Genomic DNA, 20,232 nt, shown 5'->3' on the forward strand with positions numbered 1-20,232 from the left:
CTTAACCAATTTCAGACCATTTTATCAAGTCTAGTTTACACTGTGGCACTATGTTGCATGCAACTTGTTGCTGAAACTAAACACTCTTCGCTTGTTTCAACTTGCTGACACCAGCTACACTGGTTTTGAGGTTAGAGATGTCAGTAGTGTGTTAACAAACTGAAGTATAAAGTGGGGAAGGGAGGAAATTGGTCACTTTTTGGGTGCTATGCTATGCAAAGGTTGTTGTAGGATTTTAATGATGCTGATTACAAAAACTAAGAGTGAGGTGTTGTTGCATTTGTGGCCGTACGTGATTAGGTTGATTATATATGAGCTGCAGAGCAAGATTCATTCAATTAGGTGCACATATACAAATGAATTAAGAAAAATATAGGCTAGCAAAACATCTGGTTTGGAAAAGCCCACGTCTACAAGACTACAATATCATGGTTTGCGTTGGCAGAATCTCAAGCTTTTTGTTGGCAGTGTCTTTTTTTAAGGAAAATAGTTGGTATAAGGAAAGGCTACAGAAATCGGGAAAGGTGAATTCTTTATTCAATATTGTTTTATTAAAAATGTCACAGCAGTGCTTTCCATTCACAACTTGTACAACAGATGATTAAATTAGCTTTTAAGGTCTTCCACTAAAATTTCTTTCAGCAAGGTTGCTCAGTAACTTCTTTTTATCCAGTCATGAACCCAAAAGTTTCTTTTTCTTTTGTCATATGCAGAGATTTCACACAAATAAGCATTAACTTGGCCACAACGCTTACAGCTGCCAAAATTTTACACAAAACTACAGTGCTCACAAAACAACGAAACTCAAGCGTACACTGGTGGCATTGTGTCAAAAGAGATATAAGAAACCATTTGCATGCAACTCGTTTCACACAATGAGTGATACAATTCAGTATTGTCGTGCGAACCGAGCTTTAGACCATTATCAAGTGTATCTGAAACTTTAAGATATGCTCGATAATCGCCTAATGTAAAGACTGAAACCATTCGTGTGGACTTAATAAATTTCTTATTAAACAACTGGAGCAGATGCTGATTCATTTAAAGAAGACACTAACAAAAAACTTGTCCTTATTGTTTGCAGTTGTTACAAGCTCTAAAGTTTACAGACTACAGTTTACGTGATAACTTTGCGAATAAAAGGTTGCTGTAAGATGATTTTCTAGATTGTGTCATCTTCAATGATGTATCAACATTTCTCTTAAGTGGAAATGTGAAAACACAATGTGCGCACCTAGGGGTCAGCAAATTCCCACGAGACTGTAAGTTGCAATGAGACGCCCCTAAATTGAATATTTTTGTGCAACATCCCGGCAGAAACTTTATGGACGTTTCTTTTTGCTGAAGCAACATGGGCGCACTGCCTCACTGGCATTAAACTCAGTACGAGATTGGTTAAAGGACACTGTACGTGAACGCTAGATTGGTCACAAGGGGCCAGATGACAGTTTCGCATGGTATCCACTTTAACCTGATCTGAGGCCGTACAATTTCTACGTTTGGGAGTTCATAAAGGATCATGTGTATGTGCCTCTGCTAGCAGCTCATCTACATGACTTAAGAAACAGGATTGAAGCAATTGTTGCAACAATTACTCCAGACAAGATTTGGGAAGAACTCATCTATTGACTCAATGTATGCTGTGGGATGGATGGTGCTCACATTGAACACTTAAAAGAAAAACTGGTCAATTTGCTCTTTCATTTGATGTACTATTTATAATTGCAAGTTGAATATAATAAATGCTACAAAGCATTAAAAACCTAATATTCATTTTAAAACACCCGATAATACTCTCCTGTAGCATAATAAGTGAAAGTCTTCAGGTCAAGACAATGAGAGTTCTTGAGTGCACAGAAGGCAAATCCGAGATTTTTAACTAATTCATCTACATAGTTGGACCACCCAGGAACTTCACACTAGAGGTACTTCTGGTACCTGTACATCATTTTGATTTGTTTGCAAGAAAGGCCTGGAATCCCATTTCTCACTCCCCTTAAAGAAGAGCAGAAGTTAAGGCCCGATAACAAGATGGAACTAGAAATGCTTTGTTGCAACAAAAGGCAACAATGAGTCAAGTGGAATGTGAACCTAGAATAGAATGCCTGGTCAATCACTGAGATAAATGGGAAGATAAGAGAACATGGACCATTATAATGTGCATCAATTCAACAGACAGCCAGATGATAACAGGCTCGGCTATTGAAGTATTCAGCAAATCACTCATGAGAAAATTATGTCACACAACATTTTGTACACATACAGAGTGATTCACAAAGATATGCAAATATTTTAATATGTTATTCTACAAGTAAAACTAAAGAAGAAAGTTCATATAAACATAGGTCCACAAATGTTTAGTTATGGAGTTACAGTTAATAAAAGATTTTACCTGAAATTTAGTAACTTTGCTAATATGGAGCTATCACAAAACTGTACGAGGTTAAAGTAAAGCACAATTTCCATTAATTTTGTTGTTATTGATCTGATGAATCTAATAAAACATGTCCCAGACATGTATCTGCAATAGCTTTCCAGAACATCCAGAGAGGCAAAGACGTAGTTTCATAAAAAATTTTAATTTATTAACTACTTGGCCCAATTTGTTTTTTAAATTCCAGATAATTGCAAAAAGTTTTTAACAGAAGTTGTAGAGAATTTAATTTTGGAAAAAGGTAATAACGTTAACTGAAACTGTATGAATGTGTCAGATAATTTGCTTTTATTATTACATATTACAACAGTTACTAAGTGGTTTCATTTAAATACACTGGTTTTATTATGTTCTTTCACTGAACAATACGGAAAACCAACTCATTTCAAGGATAGGAAACGACAAACAACTCAATGACAGTTGCCAACAATGACAAACATTTCTACATTCTTAATGAAAAGTAAACAAATTTACTTGTATAATAATCTTTGCTTCTCTGGATGTTGTGGTAAACTACTGCAGATACACATCTGGGACATGTGTTATTAGATTCACCACATCAACAACAGCAAACTAAATGGAAATCGTGTTTTACTTTAACCTCGTACATTTTTACGCGCTAAATTTCAGGCAAAATCTTTTATTAGCCATTACTCTGTAACTAAACATTTGCAGACCTAAGTTTATATGACCTTTTTTTAAAAAATTTTACTTTTAGAATAACATATTAAAATATTCGCATATCTTCGTGAGTCACCCTGTACACGCCAGGGGGGACGAGGGGGGGAAATCATAAATCACGTACATATCATCTAGTTTGTTTTTAGTGACTCCTGCTAGCAACATTATTATAAGTATTAACAGTAACAATAAAATTGAGCAACTTCTTTCTATTGACCATTCAACCACTACAGATCGTAAGTGTGCACTTTGTGTACAAAGATATTAAAAGATGGAAAGCACCTTTAAGTAAAATCATCTCGAAGGACACAGGTGTAAAAACAACAGCAACATGGATTGCTCCACTATACAAATGACACTGCTATTGCTACAAGAGGTATGAATGGCAGCAAATCTGCAGACACCTGAACAACACTGGTTTAACAATGCAACAGTGAAGAAAAAAGAAAATGTTACTGAAAAACAGAGTGCCTTACCTCAATAGTTTCTGGATCAGCAACATCTGGTTCTAAAAACAGTTGCCTTGCTTCCTTATACATCCACCCTTCTGGTGGTGGGTACTTCTTTGTATCAATATTCTCAAGAATTTTTTCCAAACTGTGATGCTGCTTTATAAGGTCGATGGCACGTTTGGGGCCAATGCCTTTGATACTGTCACAGTAATCACATCCCAACAAGATGCACAGGTCAATAAACTGCAAAACAATGTCCGTATTCATGTGTCATGTAAATGTAGATCATAACAGTTTAAATATTTTACAAACTAATAAGTCTAAGTATTATGCCACCTGAATACAACTGAATAAGAAGCCAATACTCATCCAGTTTCCCTCCCTCTTCCTACAACTGTTGATTTCAAGTCCACAATCAACCAATTTTTACTGAAGAAACATGGCACCTTTATTCTTACCTGGACAAACACATGCTAGCTAGTGTGCACATCACCCATCCTTCCATAAGTGTATTGAGATACCAAGAGCATAAGTATAAGAGAAATTTTTCCACTGTCTCCGATGTTCACATATAGTAATGATTATTGGCTTACTGTAGAAATGTCAGAATGGGATCATGAAAACAGTTTTATTCTGACAACAGTTATGAAGCAAAAATGTCTCACTGAATAATTCATGCACAACCAGTAAATACTCAGAAACACAATTCAATTGTCCTCAACGACATTACTGCTTTCTAGTTTACTTATCCCCTAATGGCAAGTTCAACAGCCCAATAATGAGTGTGGTTGAACCAAGATGATAATTACGAGGGTTGGAACTTTGAAATAGTGGCAAATATTTATTGACAACCGATATAAAAAGAGTTACATGTTTGCACCTATTACTGTCCTTCAAAGTAGTCGTCAGCATTGCGTAGAACCTGCTGCCAGCGATGAGGAAGGTGTAGTATACCGTTAGCAGAGCCTGTTCTGTTGATGGTGCGAATGGAGCGGTCTACTGCCTGTTGACTCTCTGGAACAGTTCTGAAGTGAATGCCATGAAGCTGTTGCTTCACCTTCGGAATCAAATCAAAGTCACAAGGACTTAAGTCCGGGGAGTATGGTGGATAGTACAGTACTTCCCAGTCCCACTGACCGAACAGAGCAGCCACAGCTTGCACTGTATGCACCCACGCATTGTCGTACAAAATGATGGGTGTGTTGCGCAGAAAGTGTCGCTGCTTCTTTCGCAAAGCTGGTCGCAGCTGGTGCTCCAAAATTCGAAGAGTAATACTGTGCATTGACGGTTGCTGTGGAGAAACATAATGCATCAGGATAACACCATCACAGTCGTACAAGAGAGTCACCATAACTTTAGACTGCTCCATTCACACCATCAACAGAACAGGCTCTGCTAAGGGTATACTACGCCTTCCACATGGCTGGCAACAGGTTCTACACAATGCTGGTGACTACTTTGAAGGACAGTAACAGGTGCAAACATGCAACTCTTTTGTATCGGTTGTGAATAAATAGTTGCCACTATTTAAGTTCCAACACTCATATTAAAGTCAGATAGATACAACCGAAAAGTCAAAAATTTTTCTAATTTTATTGTCTAAAAGTTAATACCATCAGATTTACTTCTGCTGTAGAAAAAATAATGAATTTTGTTAGAAATAATATGCAAATAAATTTTGTAGAAGATAGATGGGATTCCTTTGATTTATTAATCACATCATCATTTATTGTAGACTGTAACAAAGCGAGACACAACAATGGCAGAAAATGCAAAGGGAACTGTAAGTGGAGTCTCAAGATAAGGTAATTCATCAGCTACACAACAATTATCGTAATAACAAACAGAAATTTACAAATAAAGTGGAAGCTAAGACTAAGTCAAACATCCCAGCTGTATGTCTGGCATATGTAAGTGACACTGCAATCTTCTCTGGTAAGTCGGAAACTGCAAACGAAAGAACTGAACAGTTCCAAAGGGTAGCAAAAATGATAAACCTATAAATCTCGTATGATAAAGCTATTTATGTCACTCATCAAAGATGCCTCCATACACTATCAAGTTGGGAGAGAGTTTAAGAGAAAAAGTTCATAATTTCAGTACTATTCAAAAATGTGCAATTTGCTTTTATGTGAGTCACGGTGGTAATTTTAAAAGCAATGAATGCTATTTTTTTAAGTATGTGCGGTAGCCTGACACTTTTCTCGGCAGATAATGAACCCCTGATGTCGATCCCCAACATCTTTAAGTGTGTGTGTGTGTGTGTGTGTGTGTGTGTGTGTGTGTGCGCGCGCGCGCGTGTACAAAACACATTCTTACAACTTATTGATACAAAAGGACAAAAAAATCTTCTTCAAAATAAAGAACTGGTTCATCAAAAGAGGAAAATCAGAAGAATAGAGAGCTCCATGCATCTAGGGGAAATAACAGAAGAATGTATGGGAGACAGTCATCATTTAAAGAGTACATGACAAAAATTTGAATCTGTATCTGCTAAGTGCTGCAATAGTAAGAAAGTGTTGTAAAGGTCTAATTTAAAATATGTAGCTACAATTAACAAATTAGACTGCTTGAGTTGGTAGAAACACTAGACATGATTGGAGAGGTACGGATGACATTAAAAACAAGCGATAGAAATGCTCCAAAACTCTTTCATCCAAATATGAATGGTTGGAAGAACTGGCTTAGATCTACCAAATATCTGCATTAAAAGACTTGAGTGACAGCTGATAAAGATTCATGGATTAAACAAGAAAAAGTAAAGAAAACGAAAGAAAAGAGAAAATCATAGTTTTATGGTCATTTATGAAGACTGGATGATGCACGACTAATAATAAAATTAAAAGCTTCTTCAACAAACGGAAAATGAAGCTAAAATGATTCTGGGAAGTGAGAACCAATCTTTTTAATTTAGGAGTGGAGGAAGAAGACTTATTGAGCAGAAATAAAACAATGGAAAGTCCAGGATGGAATAACAACATGAAAATGACAGATTGCTACTCACACCATACAGTGTCGAGTCACAGATAGGCACAACAAGAAAAACTGCTGCAAATATTCCGCTTTTGGACTATGTCCTCCATCAGGAGTAGAAAGACACACACACACACACACACACACACACACACACACACACACACACACACACATCCATGCAAGCACAACTCGCACATACACTGAGGCCAGACTGTAAGCAACTGAGCACGATAGAAGAAGCAGTCTCGGTGGTGAGGATAAGGAGAAGACTGGGGCAGGGAGGGGGAAGGATAATAGGGTACGGGTGGGGGACAGTAAAGAATGGCTTGTGGGAACACGCAGGGACGTGGTTGGGACAGGGTAGGGCAGCTAGACAAAGTCAGGAGGTTAGACGGGGGAAGAGGAAGGAGGAAAGAAATGGAGGGGACAAAAGACTGTGGGTGTGTTGGTAGAATAGAAGCCTGCGGAGCACTGGCATGGGAGCAGGAACGGAGATCGGTGGGCGACAGGCAGAGACTACCGAAGGATTCATTGGGTGCATCACAGATTGCCCTGCCTTTGATGGGATAGGTGACGCTTGTGACTGGACTGGAGTAAGTGGTGGTGGGAAGATGTATGGGATCAGTCGTGTGTGTGTGTGTGTGTGTGTGTGTGTGTGTGTGTGTGTGTGTGTGTGTGTCTACTGAGATTGGAGTAAATTGTGATGCTTATTTAAGAAAAGCCAGTGTAGCGAATACTCAGATAAAATAATAAATAGCAGGATAGTAGGGCTTGAACAAAATAGGTAGACATAGTGTCTATCGTGAGTTGAATAATATGTGTATACATAGTATCTACTAAGATTGTAGAAGCTGAAAAGTAGAGGAGGACTCTAAGGGTATTAAATGAAGTGCTAAGACGTGAGAGTGAAGTGTAAAATAGATTTTTATTTTACCAGGAAATATTTAATTATAGTGTACATAAAGATGTATAATAGGGCAACAAACCATGAGGCCTACTCATACAGGATAAGGGGGACGTACCCGCCATTTGCTAAGGATATAAGGCAGGCCTACCTATATAGAGAGAGGATGACCTGTGGCTTGATGAACAGGGATGTATTACGAAGGGGTGTACCTACCAGAATGGAGGGAGGAAGTGAACTCATAGGGTCAACCCACATGTAAGGTATAGGTACTGATCCTATGGGAAAAGGACAGTATCTGACAGAAGTCACACATGCAATAGGAATTATTCTGTTAAGTTTGAATTCTATATATCACTAGCATTATTATGTTTTATGTGAATTTACAAGTGCCGAAAAGAACACTTTCATTGGCCCAGAGTTCCTCCACACTACAAACTACTATAAATAATGATACTAGCACGTACTAAGGAAAAAATAGTACAAGGAATTAGAACAAAAAATAAAGTACTCAAGTGTCATGAACACCTGGAGCTTATGACTGGAAACTAAAGGTTTAATCCTCACAATTCCTATATATAAGAAAACAAACTCCAACATTGATTGAAATGTTCACTTTTTATAATTAAAGTAAAATGAAAAAATATGGACTAGCTAAATAATAAAAAAAGGGGTTTCACAGTTATGAAAAGAACAAGGTATACTGTTGAAATACAAATTGTTATTACACATGGTATAAATGTACATAATGATTGTATGGTCCGCAGTTCGTGGTCTTGCGGTAGCATTCTTGTTTCCCACGCATGGGGTCCCGGATTCAATTCCCGGTTGGGTCAGGGATTTTTCCTGCCTCAAGATGGTTGGGTGTTGTTGTGTCGTCTTCATCATTATTACGGTCAGAGGAAGGCAATGGCAAACCTCCTCCACTAGAACCTTGCCTAGTACAGTGATGCGGGTCTCCCGCATCATCCCCCACGCTGCTTGGAGTATGGGACCTCATCATCATCATCATCATCAATGACTGTATAATATATCGCGTGTTCGATCTGAGGGGGGGGGGGGGGGGGGGAGTATGTACTGCTTCAAGAATTTCTGCCTAAATTCTAGAACCACCTGGCCTTCCTCCGTCTCAAACACACGATATTTTAAACAGAAGTGTGAGAGAGACGAATCCGACCTACTGCACTTTGTATGTTTGTGTGTGCAGGTCTACAAACAGTCACGAGCAAAATGTGGACACGGCGGCCGAACGGTGGCTGACGAATACCTGCTGTATGACCCATAGAGTTTCAGTGTATGAGTAGAGAAGAACAAGGAGTATTTATGTATTATTCTGTGCTTTTAGTGACTGTGATGATTGCTAAGGACAAATGAAGAAATGAGGTTAGACTTTCAAGTAATTAATGTGTTGGACTTGCTAGAAGCAAGACAAGTTCATAAATTATGGTTGACTTGCAAACTTTCGAATATTTATGTGAGAAATAGTGAATTTGTTCTTTGTGGAAGTTGAAATATACCAAAACTAAGCTAAAAGTATTTTGCAAGTATCCACTTATTTCATGAGGGGGAGGGAGAGAGAGAGAGAGAGAGAGAGAGAGAGAGAGAGAGAGAGAGAGAGAGAGAGAGATAGGAACTGTGGAAAGTCAGTGGAGGAAATGATTGGAGTCCTTTATACAGGAGGATAGGTTACAGGTAATAGGCTGAAGATGTTGGTCTATGAGAGCAGAGATTCTCTCAGTGGGGCCACAGTAACTGGACACAATGGGGGTTCTGGGTGGTTGGGTTTATGGGCTTTAGGAAGAATTTAGAAGGTAGGAGTGCAGGAAGTAGTAGGCATGAAGGGAAATATAGACTCAGGGGAGAGATTCTGGGATGTGCTGAAGGATCTGAGGAGAGACTAAAAATCCTGTTGGATTTCTGGAATAGGGTCACTGTGGCAGGTTTTGTAGATTGACAAATCTGACAACTGATGGAGTGCATCCACTAGGTAATCCCTGCAGTTCAAAACTACAGTGGTGGAGCCTAAGTCTGAATCACTTTTTAGGTGGTGGATTGAAGTTCTTTTTGTAGTTGTATGGTGAGCTTCCATGCTGAGGGATTTAGCAAAAGATGGTGAGGCACGGTTTGAGGTTAAGAAATTCTGTAATGTTAACGGGGGTGATTTGAGTGTAGTGGGATGGATCACAGCTGGATGGAGAAGTGAACGAGTCAGGCAGCATTCAACATTGGGGGCCATGAGAAGTAGAAAAGGTCTTTACACTGCAGGGCCCAAGAGAAGGAGAAAAGGTCTTTAACAAGTAAGCCTGATTTAATTTGGGAGTGGGTAGACAGCAAGGCCTTCGAAAGAGACTAATACTTCCGTGAGACAAAGGCCTTTGGAGGAAAGGTTCATGACTGTGTTTTGGGTCTGTTTGGGTTCTGGATTCTGTATGATGGTGGGAGAGAGATTCTGTGAATGTGGTAAATGTAGTAGGTTTTGTCAGGTATGAGGGGATATGGAGGGGAGGGGTTGGAGGTTGTTGTTTAGGTAATGGATAGTGTTAGTCCCAAGTGGAAGTAGGTGGTGAACAGGTTGGAAAGATTTATGATGTAGTGTTGTACATGCTGCTTAAGCTCTTGGAGAGCAAGAGTTTCAGTGTGTGAGATAGGAACTGGGAATGTAGAATTGCAAAACAGAAGAATTTGACAGATGGACAGGAGGTACTGCAAGGAGGTTTGGGCCTGATTTTCATTGTTTTGTAGCACTATGTTGGTGAGGGAGAAGGTCATTGTGAAATGAGGGGTTGCAGCCGGATATGGTTAATTTGTGGGTAAGGCTGTTGAGAGGGTTCAAAGAGCCAGGCAATAACACAGGAACAGGATGTGTGATTGGGTTCTAACTACAGATAACGAAACTTCTATATTGGTGCAGATGGAAGGAGAATGGATCCATGGTGCAGAATTAACATGCATAAAAATAAGTAAATTACCTAAAAAATTAAAAACTCACAAAAAAATTCAAAATATGTGGAAAAATTGACAAAAAGAACGGAATGATTGAAGTGTGGGGAAAGAAGGTGAAACACGATGGAGCAGGGCTAACAATGAAAGGCAAAAACAAACTCAAATTTACGTGAAAACACAATGTGATAAAAAAAATGTGGGATGCACGTCAGTGATGTGATATGTATAAGGAAGAGAGACACCAGATGTGACTGTATTACGTATGGTCAGTATGTGCGTACTGGAATAAGAGAAGAGAAAAGGGGGGGGGGGGGGGAAAGTTGGGTGGTTGGCAGGACAAGGACAGGAACGTAAAAAACACGCTAAAATATGCATCACGAAGATACAGGATTAATTGTGTCAGTGGGAGTGATGTGGGATATAAGATGCTGCATCAACTATCAGCATGGTCATGTAACCATGTGTTGCGAGTGGACAAGAGGATTACGGTGTCTCATCTAACTCTAAACTATTGTATACAGTTTTTTTACCCTGTGTACAAAGTGTTCATGACTGAAGTGGAAATATCAAAATGCTGTAGAAAGAGAAGCACCATTCAGAATGACACCAAATTTGAAGAGCATATCATTAACGCCCACCAGACATGAGGCACATTATGTTCCTCAGTTTGCATCAAGACACCCACGATGACTGTCTCCATGAAGGATTGTGTGCTGCTTGTAAAGCTCTTTTACTAGAACAGTGACTATGTGCCAGTAGCCCTTGCAGAAGTTCCAGACACTCAAGCGCATAAGAAAAGGCATTGGTCTAATGTCTGCTAAGTGCCTGGAGAAAATGATTACAGAATTTGAAAAGACAGGTTTTTTTGAAGTGCAGTGTGGCAGAGGGAGGAAATCAGTTGATCCGACATCCATCAAAGATGTGGCCACAGCATTACAGTTGGGGTCAAGTGATTGTGTGTAAACATGCTGTGCATGGGGGACTGCCCGAACAATGTATATGCCTGAAAGCGTGGTACAAAAAATCCTATGAAACATATAGACACAGCCCATTTCCATCTCCAAGGACATATCAATATGCATAACTGCAGAACATGGGCAAAACAAAATTCACATGTACATCAACCAGCACCACTTCAATCTGAAAAGAGGACTGTGTGGTGTCGGTTGATTGCAACATTTATCATAGGGCTGTAGTTTTTTGAGGAGATAAGTCCTGTACGTCCTGTTGCCTGTACCATCACTGGTAAATGCCATGTGAGTCTTTTACACACCAACATCATTCCAAGCACATTGCACAGACAGTGAAGTGGCTGCTGCAGAGGTATTTCGAAAATGCTAGAAAACAGCCTGGCCACCCAAACCACCTGATCTTAATCTGTGTGACTTTTGGTTGTGGGTCAGCCAAAAGATGTTATCTTCCGTGCTCCAATTACAGACGTATCTGAATTGAAGGCATGCTATGTGCACCGCATTCAGAACATGACCTCCAAGATACTCTGATCTCTTGTGGTACATAGTGTTTCTCAATTTCAACTTGTGTCAGAAAACAGTGCATATCATATTGGACACACAGAATGAAATTTTTACTCTGTAGCGGACTGTGTGCTGATAAGAAACTTCCTGGCAGATTAAAACTGTGTGTGGACCGAGACTCGAACTTGGGACCTTTGCCTTTTGCGGGCACACAGTTTTAATCTGCCAGGAAGATTCATATCGGCACACACTCTGCTGCAGAGTGAAAATTTCATTCTGGAAACATCCCTCGGGTTGTGGCAAAGCCATGTCTCCGCAATATCCTTTCCTCCAGGAGTGCTAGTTCTGCAAGTTTCGCAGGAGAGCTTCTGTGAAGTTTGGAAGGTATCAGATGAGGTACAGGCGGAAGTAAAGCTGTGAGGACAGGTCGTGAGTCGTTCTTGGGTAGTTCAGACAGTAGAGCACTTGCTCACAGAAGGTAAAGATCTACATCTACATGGTTACTCTGTAATTCACACTTAAGTGCCTGGCAGAGGGTTCATCAAACCATTTTCATACTACTTCTCTACCATTCCCGTGGGAAAAAGGAACACCTAAATCTTTCTGTTTGAGCTCTGATTTCTCTTATTTTATTATAATTATGATTTCTCCCTACATAGGTGGGTGTCAACAAAATATTTTCACATTCGGAAGAGAAAGTTGGTGATTGAAATTTCATGAATACATCTTGCCACAAAGAAAACTGCCTTTGTTTCAGTGACTGCCACCCCAACTCCCATATCATATCAATGACACTCTCACCCCTATTGCACGATAACACGAAACATGCTGCCCTTCTTTGGACTTTTTCGATGTTCTCCGTCAATCCTACCTGGTAAGGATCCCACACCATGCAGCAATATTCCAGCACAGGACAGACAAGTGTAGTGTAGGCTGTCTCTTTAGAGATTTGTTGCATCTTCTAAGTGTTCTGCCAACAAAGCACAGTCTGTTTTGCCTTCCCCACAGTATTATCTATGTAGTCTCCCCAATTTAAGTTGCTCGTAATTGTAATTTCTAGGTATTTAGTCGAATTGACAGCCCTTAGATTTGTGCGATTTATCATATACCCAAGATCCCAAGTTTCAGTGTTGGTCTGCACACAGTTTTAATCTCCCAGGAAGTTTTATATTGAACATGTCTTGGCCCAATCTCATGACAATTAGAAACTGATGCCAGTGTGCTTTTTATGCAGTTTCTGGCCCCAGGGCAATTAAAAATCTGATATGGCACAATCTTGCTGTGGTAGATGAGCTTACCTAACTAACAGTGCCACAACTGTTGACTGCTGAATTTTTACAGTCATGCACATTGAATAATACGGATGGTGTACTGTGCAAATCGAAGCATATGCATCATACTGTGATTCATCTGTCATTTGTAGCCAACCCCATTTATGTTATGATGCTCACACTGTCAGCTAATGGCAAAAGTCTGTTAAATTTTTGTTGCTACATGATGTTTCCCCACATGACAATAATATGATGTTCAAATTTGTCTTCAGTCTGAGAACTGTTTCTCTTTCTAAAATGTTTCAAAACTGGAACTTTAATTATGGACAACCTGTATAAGGGTAGATGGTGAAAACAGGAAATGGTGCAAAATACTGTGAAGAGTGTCAAATGAGGAAGAACCCAAGTTAATTTATAATGGAAAAAAAAGATACGTTTCTAGGTACCTAATGAGACCAACAACTTCCCGACTATACAATAATACCTTGTGCTGTAGGTATTATGTCATGTTCATCAGTACAATAATAAATTGTAAGAGAGAATGAAAAAGTTTGCTTAATGCCAGTGATATTTTCTTTTTTAATTACCTTTGCTTTGTAGATGGTGTTAGCTGGTACATTGTTTCACTTGTAGCAATTTAAGCTGCGTTATTATGTCCCTACCTAACCCCCAACTCAGAAGTTGTGATATTTAAAAAAACAGCCAAATATTTGTGGCAACCATGATAAATATTATTGCTGCTTGTTTCGCTCACAGCAATTACAGTTGTACTATTAAGTCCCAACCTAAATACACACTCCGAGATCGTGACACATTCAATCGTGACACATTCATTAAAACAAAAATGTCAAAATAATTGATACCCAAGATTATAACAGTGAGCAAATCTCATTCACTACCGTTTACTATCACTTGATTGGCTATGACCAAAGATAATGAATTACCGATAGCAGTATACTATGGAAAGTTGCTACCACCATAAATGCTTTAGCCAAGACTGTCCTGCAAACAAATACTTTGACCTATAACAAACATTTTGCACATACTGTTTGTTCCTTTTACAAATTACATTCTCCAAAACTTAAACATATCATATGACTAAACTTTTCTGCTGGCAAACATGGAGGATCTCCATTGTTAAGGGATTGAGCTTCAATCCCCCTCTAACAACGCGACTGTTGGTTACAGAAATGTTACCACCTTCTCAAAGACCGAGTAGTTCTGCGTGTAAGTTATTACCAACAACAAACCAATTTATTAAAAACAGATGCAAAACAAATGTCTAATGGAGAAGTGAAGAACATCTCTCAAGAGTTTTAAATGATATGCTACTGACTATCAGCTGATGGAATACATACCTCATCTCGTGTGAGTTCCAAGCCTTCCAAAACTTTGTTTAAATGAATCTCCTGAATTGGCATTTTCCGTGCTTCACTGAAGGTCATCCGTCGTAATAAAATGTTTGATCCAAATGTCAAAGCATCCATGTCTTCAGTTGCTGTCGCATACACTTTACCTGCTTTCACAAGGGCTGCACACTGTGCTTCAGCTTCACAAGGTGCCTAAAACCCATTTGCATATGCAAAACACCAGTTTACTAACAGTTCATGATAAATAGCTAGATACTATAGATGAACACACACACACACACACACACACACACACACACACACACACACACAAAAAAACTACGTTCATACAGATCCGTAATATTAGATCTGAAATCAAACAAATACTGTGAGTTTCATCACCAACATAGATAACTAACTGAAATGAAATTCATCAATCATTCAGTCACCATCATCATCATCATCATCATCATCATCATCATCATCAACAACAACAACAGTGACAAGAGCAGAAAGCCTCTGTTGAACACTGACAGATACGGGCACTGAAGGCAAAGAACGATAATATATGAAGCGCTACCCAAAATATCCGAGAATTTCATAGTAAAAATCAGAAAACTATGCTTACATCTATATGAACATTTTGAAAAAACCGCAAGGTGCATCGCAGAGGGTATGTCTCACTGTATCAGTCATTGGGGTTTCTTCCTGTTCAATTCACATATGGAGTGCAAGAAGACTGATTGACTGAATGCCACTGTGCCTGCAGTAATAAATCTCATCTTATCCTCATGATCCCTATGTGAGGATATGTAGGGATTATACACACATCAAAAAACAGTTTTGTGTCATCTCGGTTCCGAGAGTTCCAGAACCTGTACAGAAAATTGGAATAGAGATCAACATAAACATCATTTCCACCCTTTTCACTGCTCATGAAAACCACACATTGCATGTTGTACCACCATACAGCGAGAACTTCAGAGGTGGTGGTCCAGATTGCTGTACACACCAGTACCTCTAATACCTAGTAGAATGACCTCTTGCATTGATGCTTGCCTGTATTCGTCATGGCATACTATCCACAAGTTCACCAAGGCACTGCTGGTCCAGATTGTCCCACTCCTCAACAGCGATTCGGCGTAGATCTCTCAGAGCAGTTGGTGGGATCACATCATCCATGAACAGCCCTTTTCAATCAATCCCCGGCATGTTCGATAGGGTTCGTGTCTGGAGAACATGCTGGCCACTCTAGTTGAGCGATGTCGTTATCCTCAAGGAAGTCATTCACAAGATGTGCATGATTGGGGCGTGAATCGTCGTCCATGAAGACGAATGCCTCGCCAATATTGCCGATATGGTTGCACTATTGGTCGGAGGATGGCATTCACGTATCGTACAGCCGTTACTGTGCATTCCATTACCACCAGTGGCGTACATCTGCCCCACATAATGCCACCCCAAAACAGCAGGGAACATCCGCCTTGCTGCACTCGCTGGACAGTGTGCCTAAGGTGTTCAGCCTCACCAGGTTGCCTCCAAACACATCTCTGACGATCGTCTGGTTGAAGGCATACGCGACAATCATCAGTGAAGAGAATGTGATGCCAAACCTGAGCGGTCCATTCAGCACATAGTTGGGTCCATCTGTACTGCGCTGCATGGTGTTGCGGTTGCAAAGATGGACCTCGCCATGGACATCGGGAGTGAAGTTGCGCAGTGGCATGACGTCCTGTGGCTGCACGAAAAGCGTTATTCAACATGGTGGTGTTGCTGTCAGGGTTCCTCCGAGCCACAATCCCACAGGTAACGGTCATCCACTGCAGCAGTAGCTGCTTGAGCGAGGCATGTCATCGACAGTTCCTGTCTCTAAGTATCTCCTCCATGTGCGAACACACGAGTGATTTGTAAGCTCTCTCCTTTGTAGACAGACTGCATTTCCCCAGTATTCTACCAATAACTCCAAGTCTACCACCTGCTATTCCATTTCATATCCCTACAAAGTGTTACACCCAGATATTTGGACAAGTTGGCAGATTCCAACAGTGACTCATTGATATTACAGTCACAGTGTGCTACACTTTTTTATTTGTGAAGTCTTAATGTCCTACATCCTAATGTCTTCGGTCATCGTCAAAAATAGTCATCTTGGGCATATATGCAATAATCCCGGTATTGTTCCCAATTTTGGAAGCACTCCGCAGGGTTAAAGGTGTCCAGGACTTCTTACGATTCCACTTGGATGTCTTCAGTTGAGACACAAAATTGCCCTTTCAACGTGCTTTTTATCTTTGGGAACAGGTAGAAGTCACACGGGGCTAGGTCTGGCAAGTAGGAAGGGTACAGAAATGCTGCCCTGCTGGTTTTGGCCAGGAATTCCTTCACAATGTGCAAGATGTGCATGTGCATGTTGTTATGGTGCTCTAACCAGTCTTTCCTCTTCCGCACCTCTAACCGTTTGTCCCAAACATTTTCCCTCATTTGCCTCAAAAAACCTTGCAGGAAAACTGCTTGACAGTCTGATCAGGTGGAAAAAACTCCTTACTCATTATCCCTAACCTAAAAAAAGGGGGGGCGGGGGGGGGCACTGACTTACTGACTTCATGTTGTTGCAAACTCATAAGAGTTTTTTCGGCCTTGGAGAAGATGGTGTTTTCCATTGTGACGAGTGCTGCTTTGTTTCAGGGTCATAACTGTAGATACAAGACACATCAGCTGCTATGACTCTGGATAAGTGTACCGGACACTCAAATTCTCTAGTTCATTGAAATTTGTCTCATGTTTAGTTCCTCAGCTAGAATTTGTTGACTTGTGCCATCAACAGCCCAAGCCTGTTACAAACATCGTGAACTGTCCACCTTCGGTCCTTGTCAGTCACGTCAAGTACTTTTATGATCATTTCTGGTGTGTGTGTGTGTGTGTGTGTGTGTGTGTGTGTGTGTGTGTGTGTGTGTGTGTGTGTGCGCGCGCGTTGACAATTGACCAGAATGTCTGTCATCTTCCACAGATTCTCAGTTTTCCATGAAGTGCTTCAACCACTCAAATGCTCTTGCTTGATTCAGTTCTCTCTCACCAAATGCCTTGGTCAGTATGCGATGGTTTGCAGCTGCAGTTTTCTTCAACTTGAAACAGAATTTCATGTAAATCCATTGCTCCTTCATGTCATCCATTTCACAATTTGCAGAAGCACTTTAACACATCGCGACACGCACCACTACAACTCACAGCTGCAAGCAGCAAAGATAACACAACTTTTTGCCGCAGTAGCTAAGACATGTACCTCAAGATATCTAGTGGCGGAAGGTCTTACTGCTACTGGTTTGACCGGTACAATGGAAAATCTCAGATATTTTGGGTAGCATCTCGTATCGACATTAAAATCTGAGTAAACATTTTCAATATAATATGTGTGTTATCAACCTATTCCTTTTTCAGAAGTGACAAAGATGGTCTGCGGTTAAGGAAATTCATAAAAATCACCAATACTGCAGTGTGTAGGTAAAAAGCACCAGTTTACTGCTATCTGTCACGTTGTCACTTACGCGCGACATATAAGCAGCCTTGAACACTATTCCTAATACATATATTTTATATTTTAAAAACTTACCTCACGCGAAAGTTTACAATATCATTATTATTATTATCACTGTTTCTCATTCTACATTTTCCACTGTGACCTGAGTTCCTCAGCTCTATGTTTACAATTTTAACATAATGTAATTTATGCAAGTACCAGTTTTACCATGTTCTCCTTTTCAATGTTGTCAAGTATTTTTAGATATTTGTTTTATAACATGTTTAAAACATTGTAGGTGATTTTCCTTCTGAAGAAGATACCTTCCATGGTATTGAAACCTGGTCAACGTTTTTACATTAAACTTATGCAACCAGCTGGCTGCATACTTTACATATATTGAAGAAGAAGAAGAAGATGATGATGATGATGATGAGGAGGAGGAGGAGGAGGAGGAGGAGGAGGATTGTGAAACATTGTGGTATTCAAACCTTTAGGTTCATAGTAGCTTTATCTTTAACCGCACACTTTTCAATAATAATGTGAATTTGACATCATCAAATGAATGGAAGATCAAAGTTGGCAAGAGCTAATAACACACTTTGCCACTGACTACTGTTATTTAAGATACATAGTTTTTTTGTCTGTGACTGGGATCATCCTAAAAACTATCCTTTCCCCATCCCTATCAACTTGAAAGTCACCATTTTCTCAATGTGCTTGAGTAATGCAGACTAAGAGTTGACAGAACTCAGCAGTACAAGTATCTACCAACAAAATCATTATGTGTATAAACAAATAAACTGATCAAAAGTACCACAATGTAAGGAATCCCCATCAGTTTCAAAAGCTGCTGGCATTCTTCTGTGTGTGTTTTTGTCACTTTCACTAATCTTCTGTTAAATTTGTCTATTTGTTCAACATCGCCTGTTGATAAAGAAAGCAAGAACATTTTAACAGCATATAAATACAACATTAGCATAAAAGAAACATTTGACAAGACTGTGTGGCATATTACCCGCTTCTTCAGCTTTTTCCAATTCCTTTTGTGCTTGTTCTCTTCTTTCAGCACGTTTATCAAGCTCTCCTGATTTCAGATTCGGTGGCTTGCCATCAAATACATATACAGGCTTTATGCCATTTTCAATCAGACGAATTGTACGATAAAATGTTCCCATAAGATGGCTAGAAAAAATTAACTGTCTTTAAAACTAATGAAGACAAATTTCACAAATGACAGGAAAACAACAAAAAGACAGATGACATACGAGTTTCACATAACTCACTTCTTTATCAATGCTGCAGAAACTGTCACGGTTCTAGATGAAGAATCTTAAGTTTCTATTGTGCGTTTGTGCTTTTCCAGAATTACAAAGTAAGAAATAGAAAGAGAATGAGGAATATGATAAGGAGTGAAGGAAATAGTTGTATCTTTCACAATTTATTATGTACTCACTCTGTCCAACCCCCCCCCCCCCTCCCCACACACACACACACACACACGCACACAACTGAATGACTTTACCACATACATTTCTACCCAGATTTTCATGCTTCATTTATTCTACTGTTCACAGTTACCTACAATAAAACAATTACAGAACAGTGTGACAGATTTATCATAAAACCTCAAATCAGAAACACTGATCAGCTACTCACCAGGAAACAAGAGAAAATGTGAAACTTTACATAACGTACATATATTTTCTCTAAAACGGTTTATTTCTTGTCTTTGTGTCAATGGAAAAATTAATGATGTGCAGTCAGAAGTAGTACATCTTATGACATCAATGTATAAATCAAATAGGCAGCAGGTGTCACTGGCATTAAAATGGAACTGAAAATGTAAAAAGATTTTACAATATTGGGCACAAACAATGCCTGCAGTTTCACTTGTAACTGTATTTTATCACAGGCATCTGCAATCAGAATAGGCTCTTTACATTCTTGAAGCTGTAAAGTTGCAGGATGCAGGCTACTTAAAATTTAGACTTAATAATGTCTTCCTGAAAAGAAACAACTTATTTGCGGCACCAAGCACATAAAATCCAAAAAATTTTATTTGTAAATAAAAATTACACAATGTAGTAAACACTGCAAAGAACCATGCCAGACAGGAAACAACTGTCATGGTGCACCACAGAAAATGCAAGCAATTGTCTTTAGCACTGGCACATAGATAATGGGATGAAATGCTGAATCCAAAGACATAGGAGTAGATATCATACTTCTC

At 39.5% G+C, this 20,232-nt stretch overlaps 1 protein-coding gene across 2 annotated transcripts in view; it reads right to left on the reverse strand.

The window, feature by feature from the left end:
- LOC124802989 (flap endonuclease 1) overlaps positions 1-20,232 on the reverse strand; it is a 79,358-nt gene that overhangs the window by 44,024 nt on the left and 15,102 nt on the right. For both annotated transcript variants that reach the window (XM_047264090.1, XM_047264089.1), the window contains exons 3-6: positions 19,018-19,184; positions 18,817-18,926; positions 14,495-14,698; positions 3,592-3,810 (exon numbers count right to left, since the gene is read on the reverse strand). In XM_047264090.1, coding sequence (XP_047120046.1) covers positions 3,592-3,810; positions 14,495-14,698; positions 18,817-18,926; positions 19,018-19,184 — 700 coding nt within the window. The remainder of the gene's footprint in view (positions 1-3,591; positions 3,811-14,494; positions 14,699-18,816; positions 18,927-19,017; positions 19,185-20,232) is intronic.

This window comes from Schistocerca piceifrons, chromosome 6, assembly GCF_021461385.2.
Source record: "Schistocerca piceifrons isolate TAMUIC-IGC-003096 chromosome 6, iqSchPice1.1, whole genome shotgun sequence".
Lineage (NCBI taxonomy): Eukaryota > Metazoa > Arthropoda > Insecta > Orthoptera > Acrididae > Schistocerca > Schistocerca piceifrons.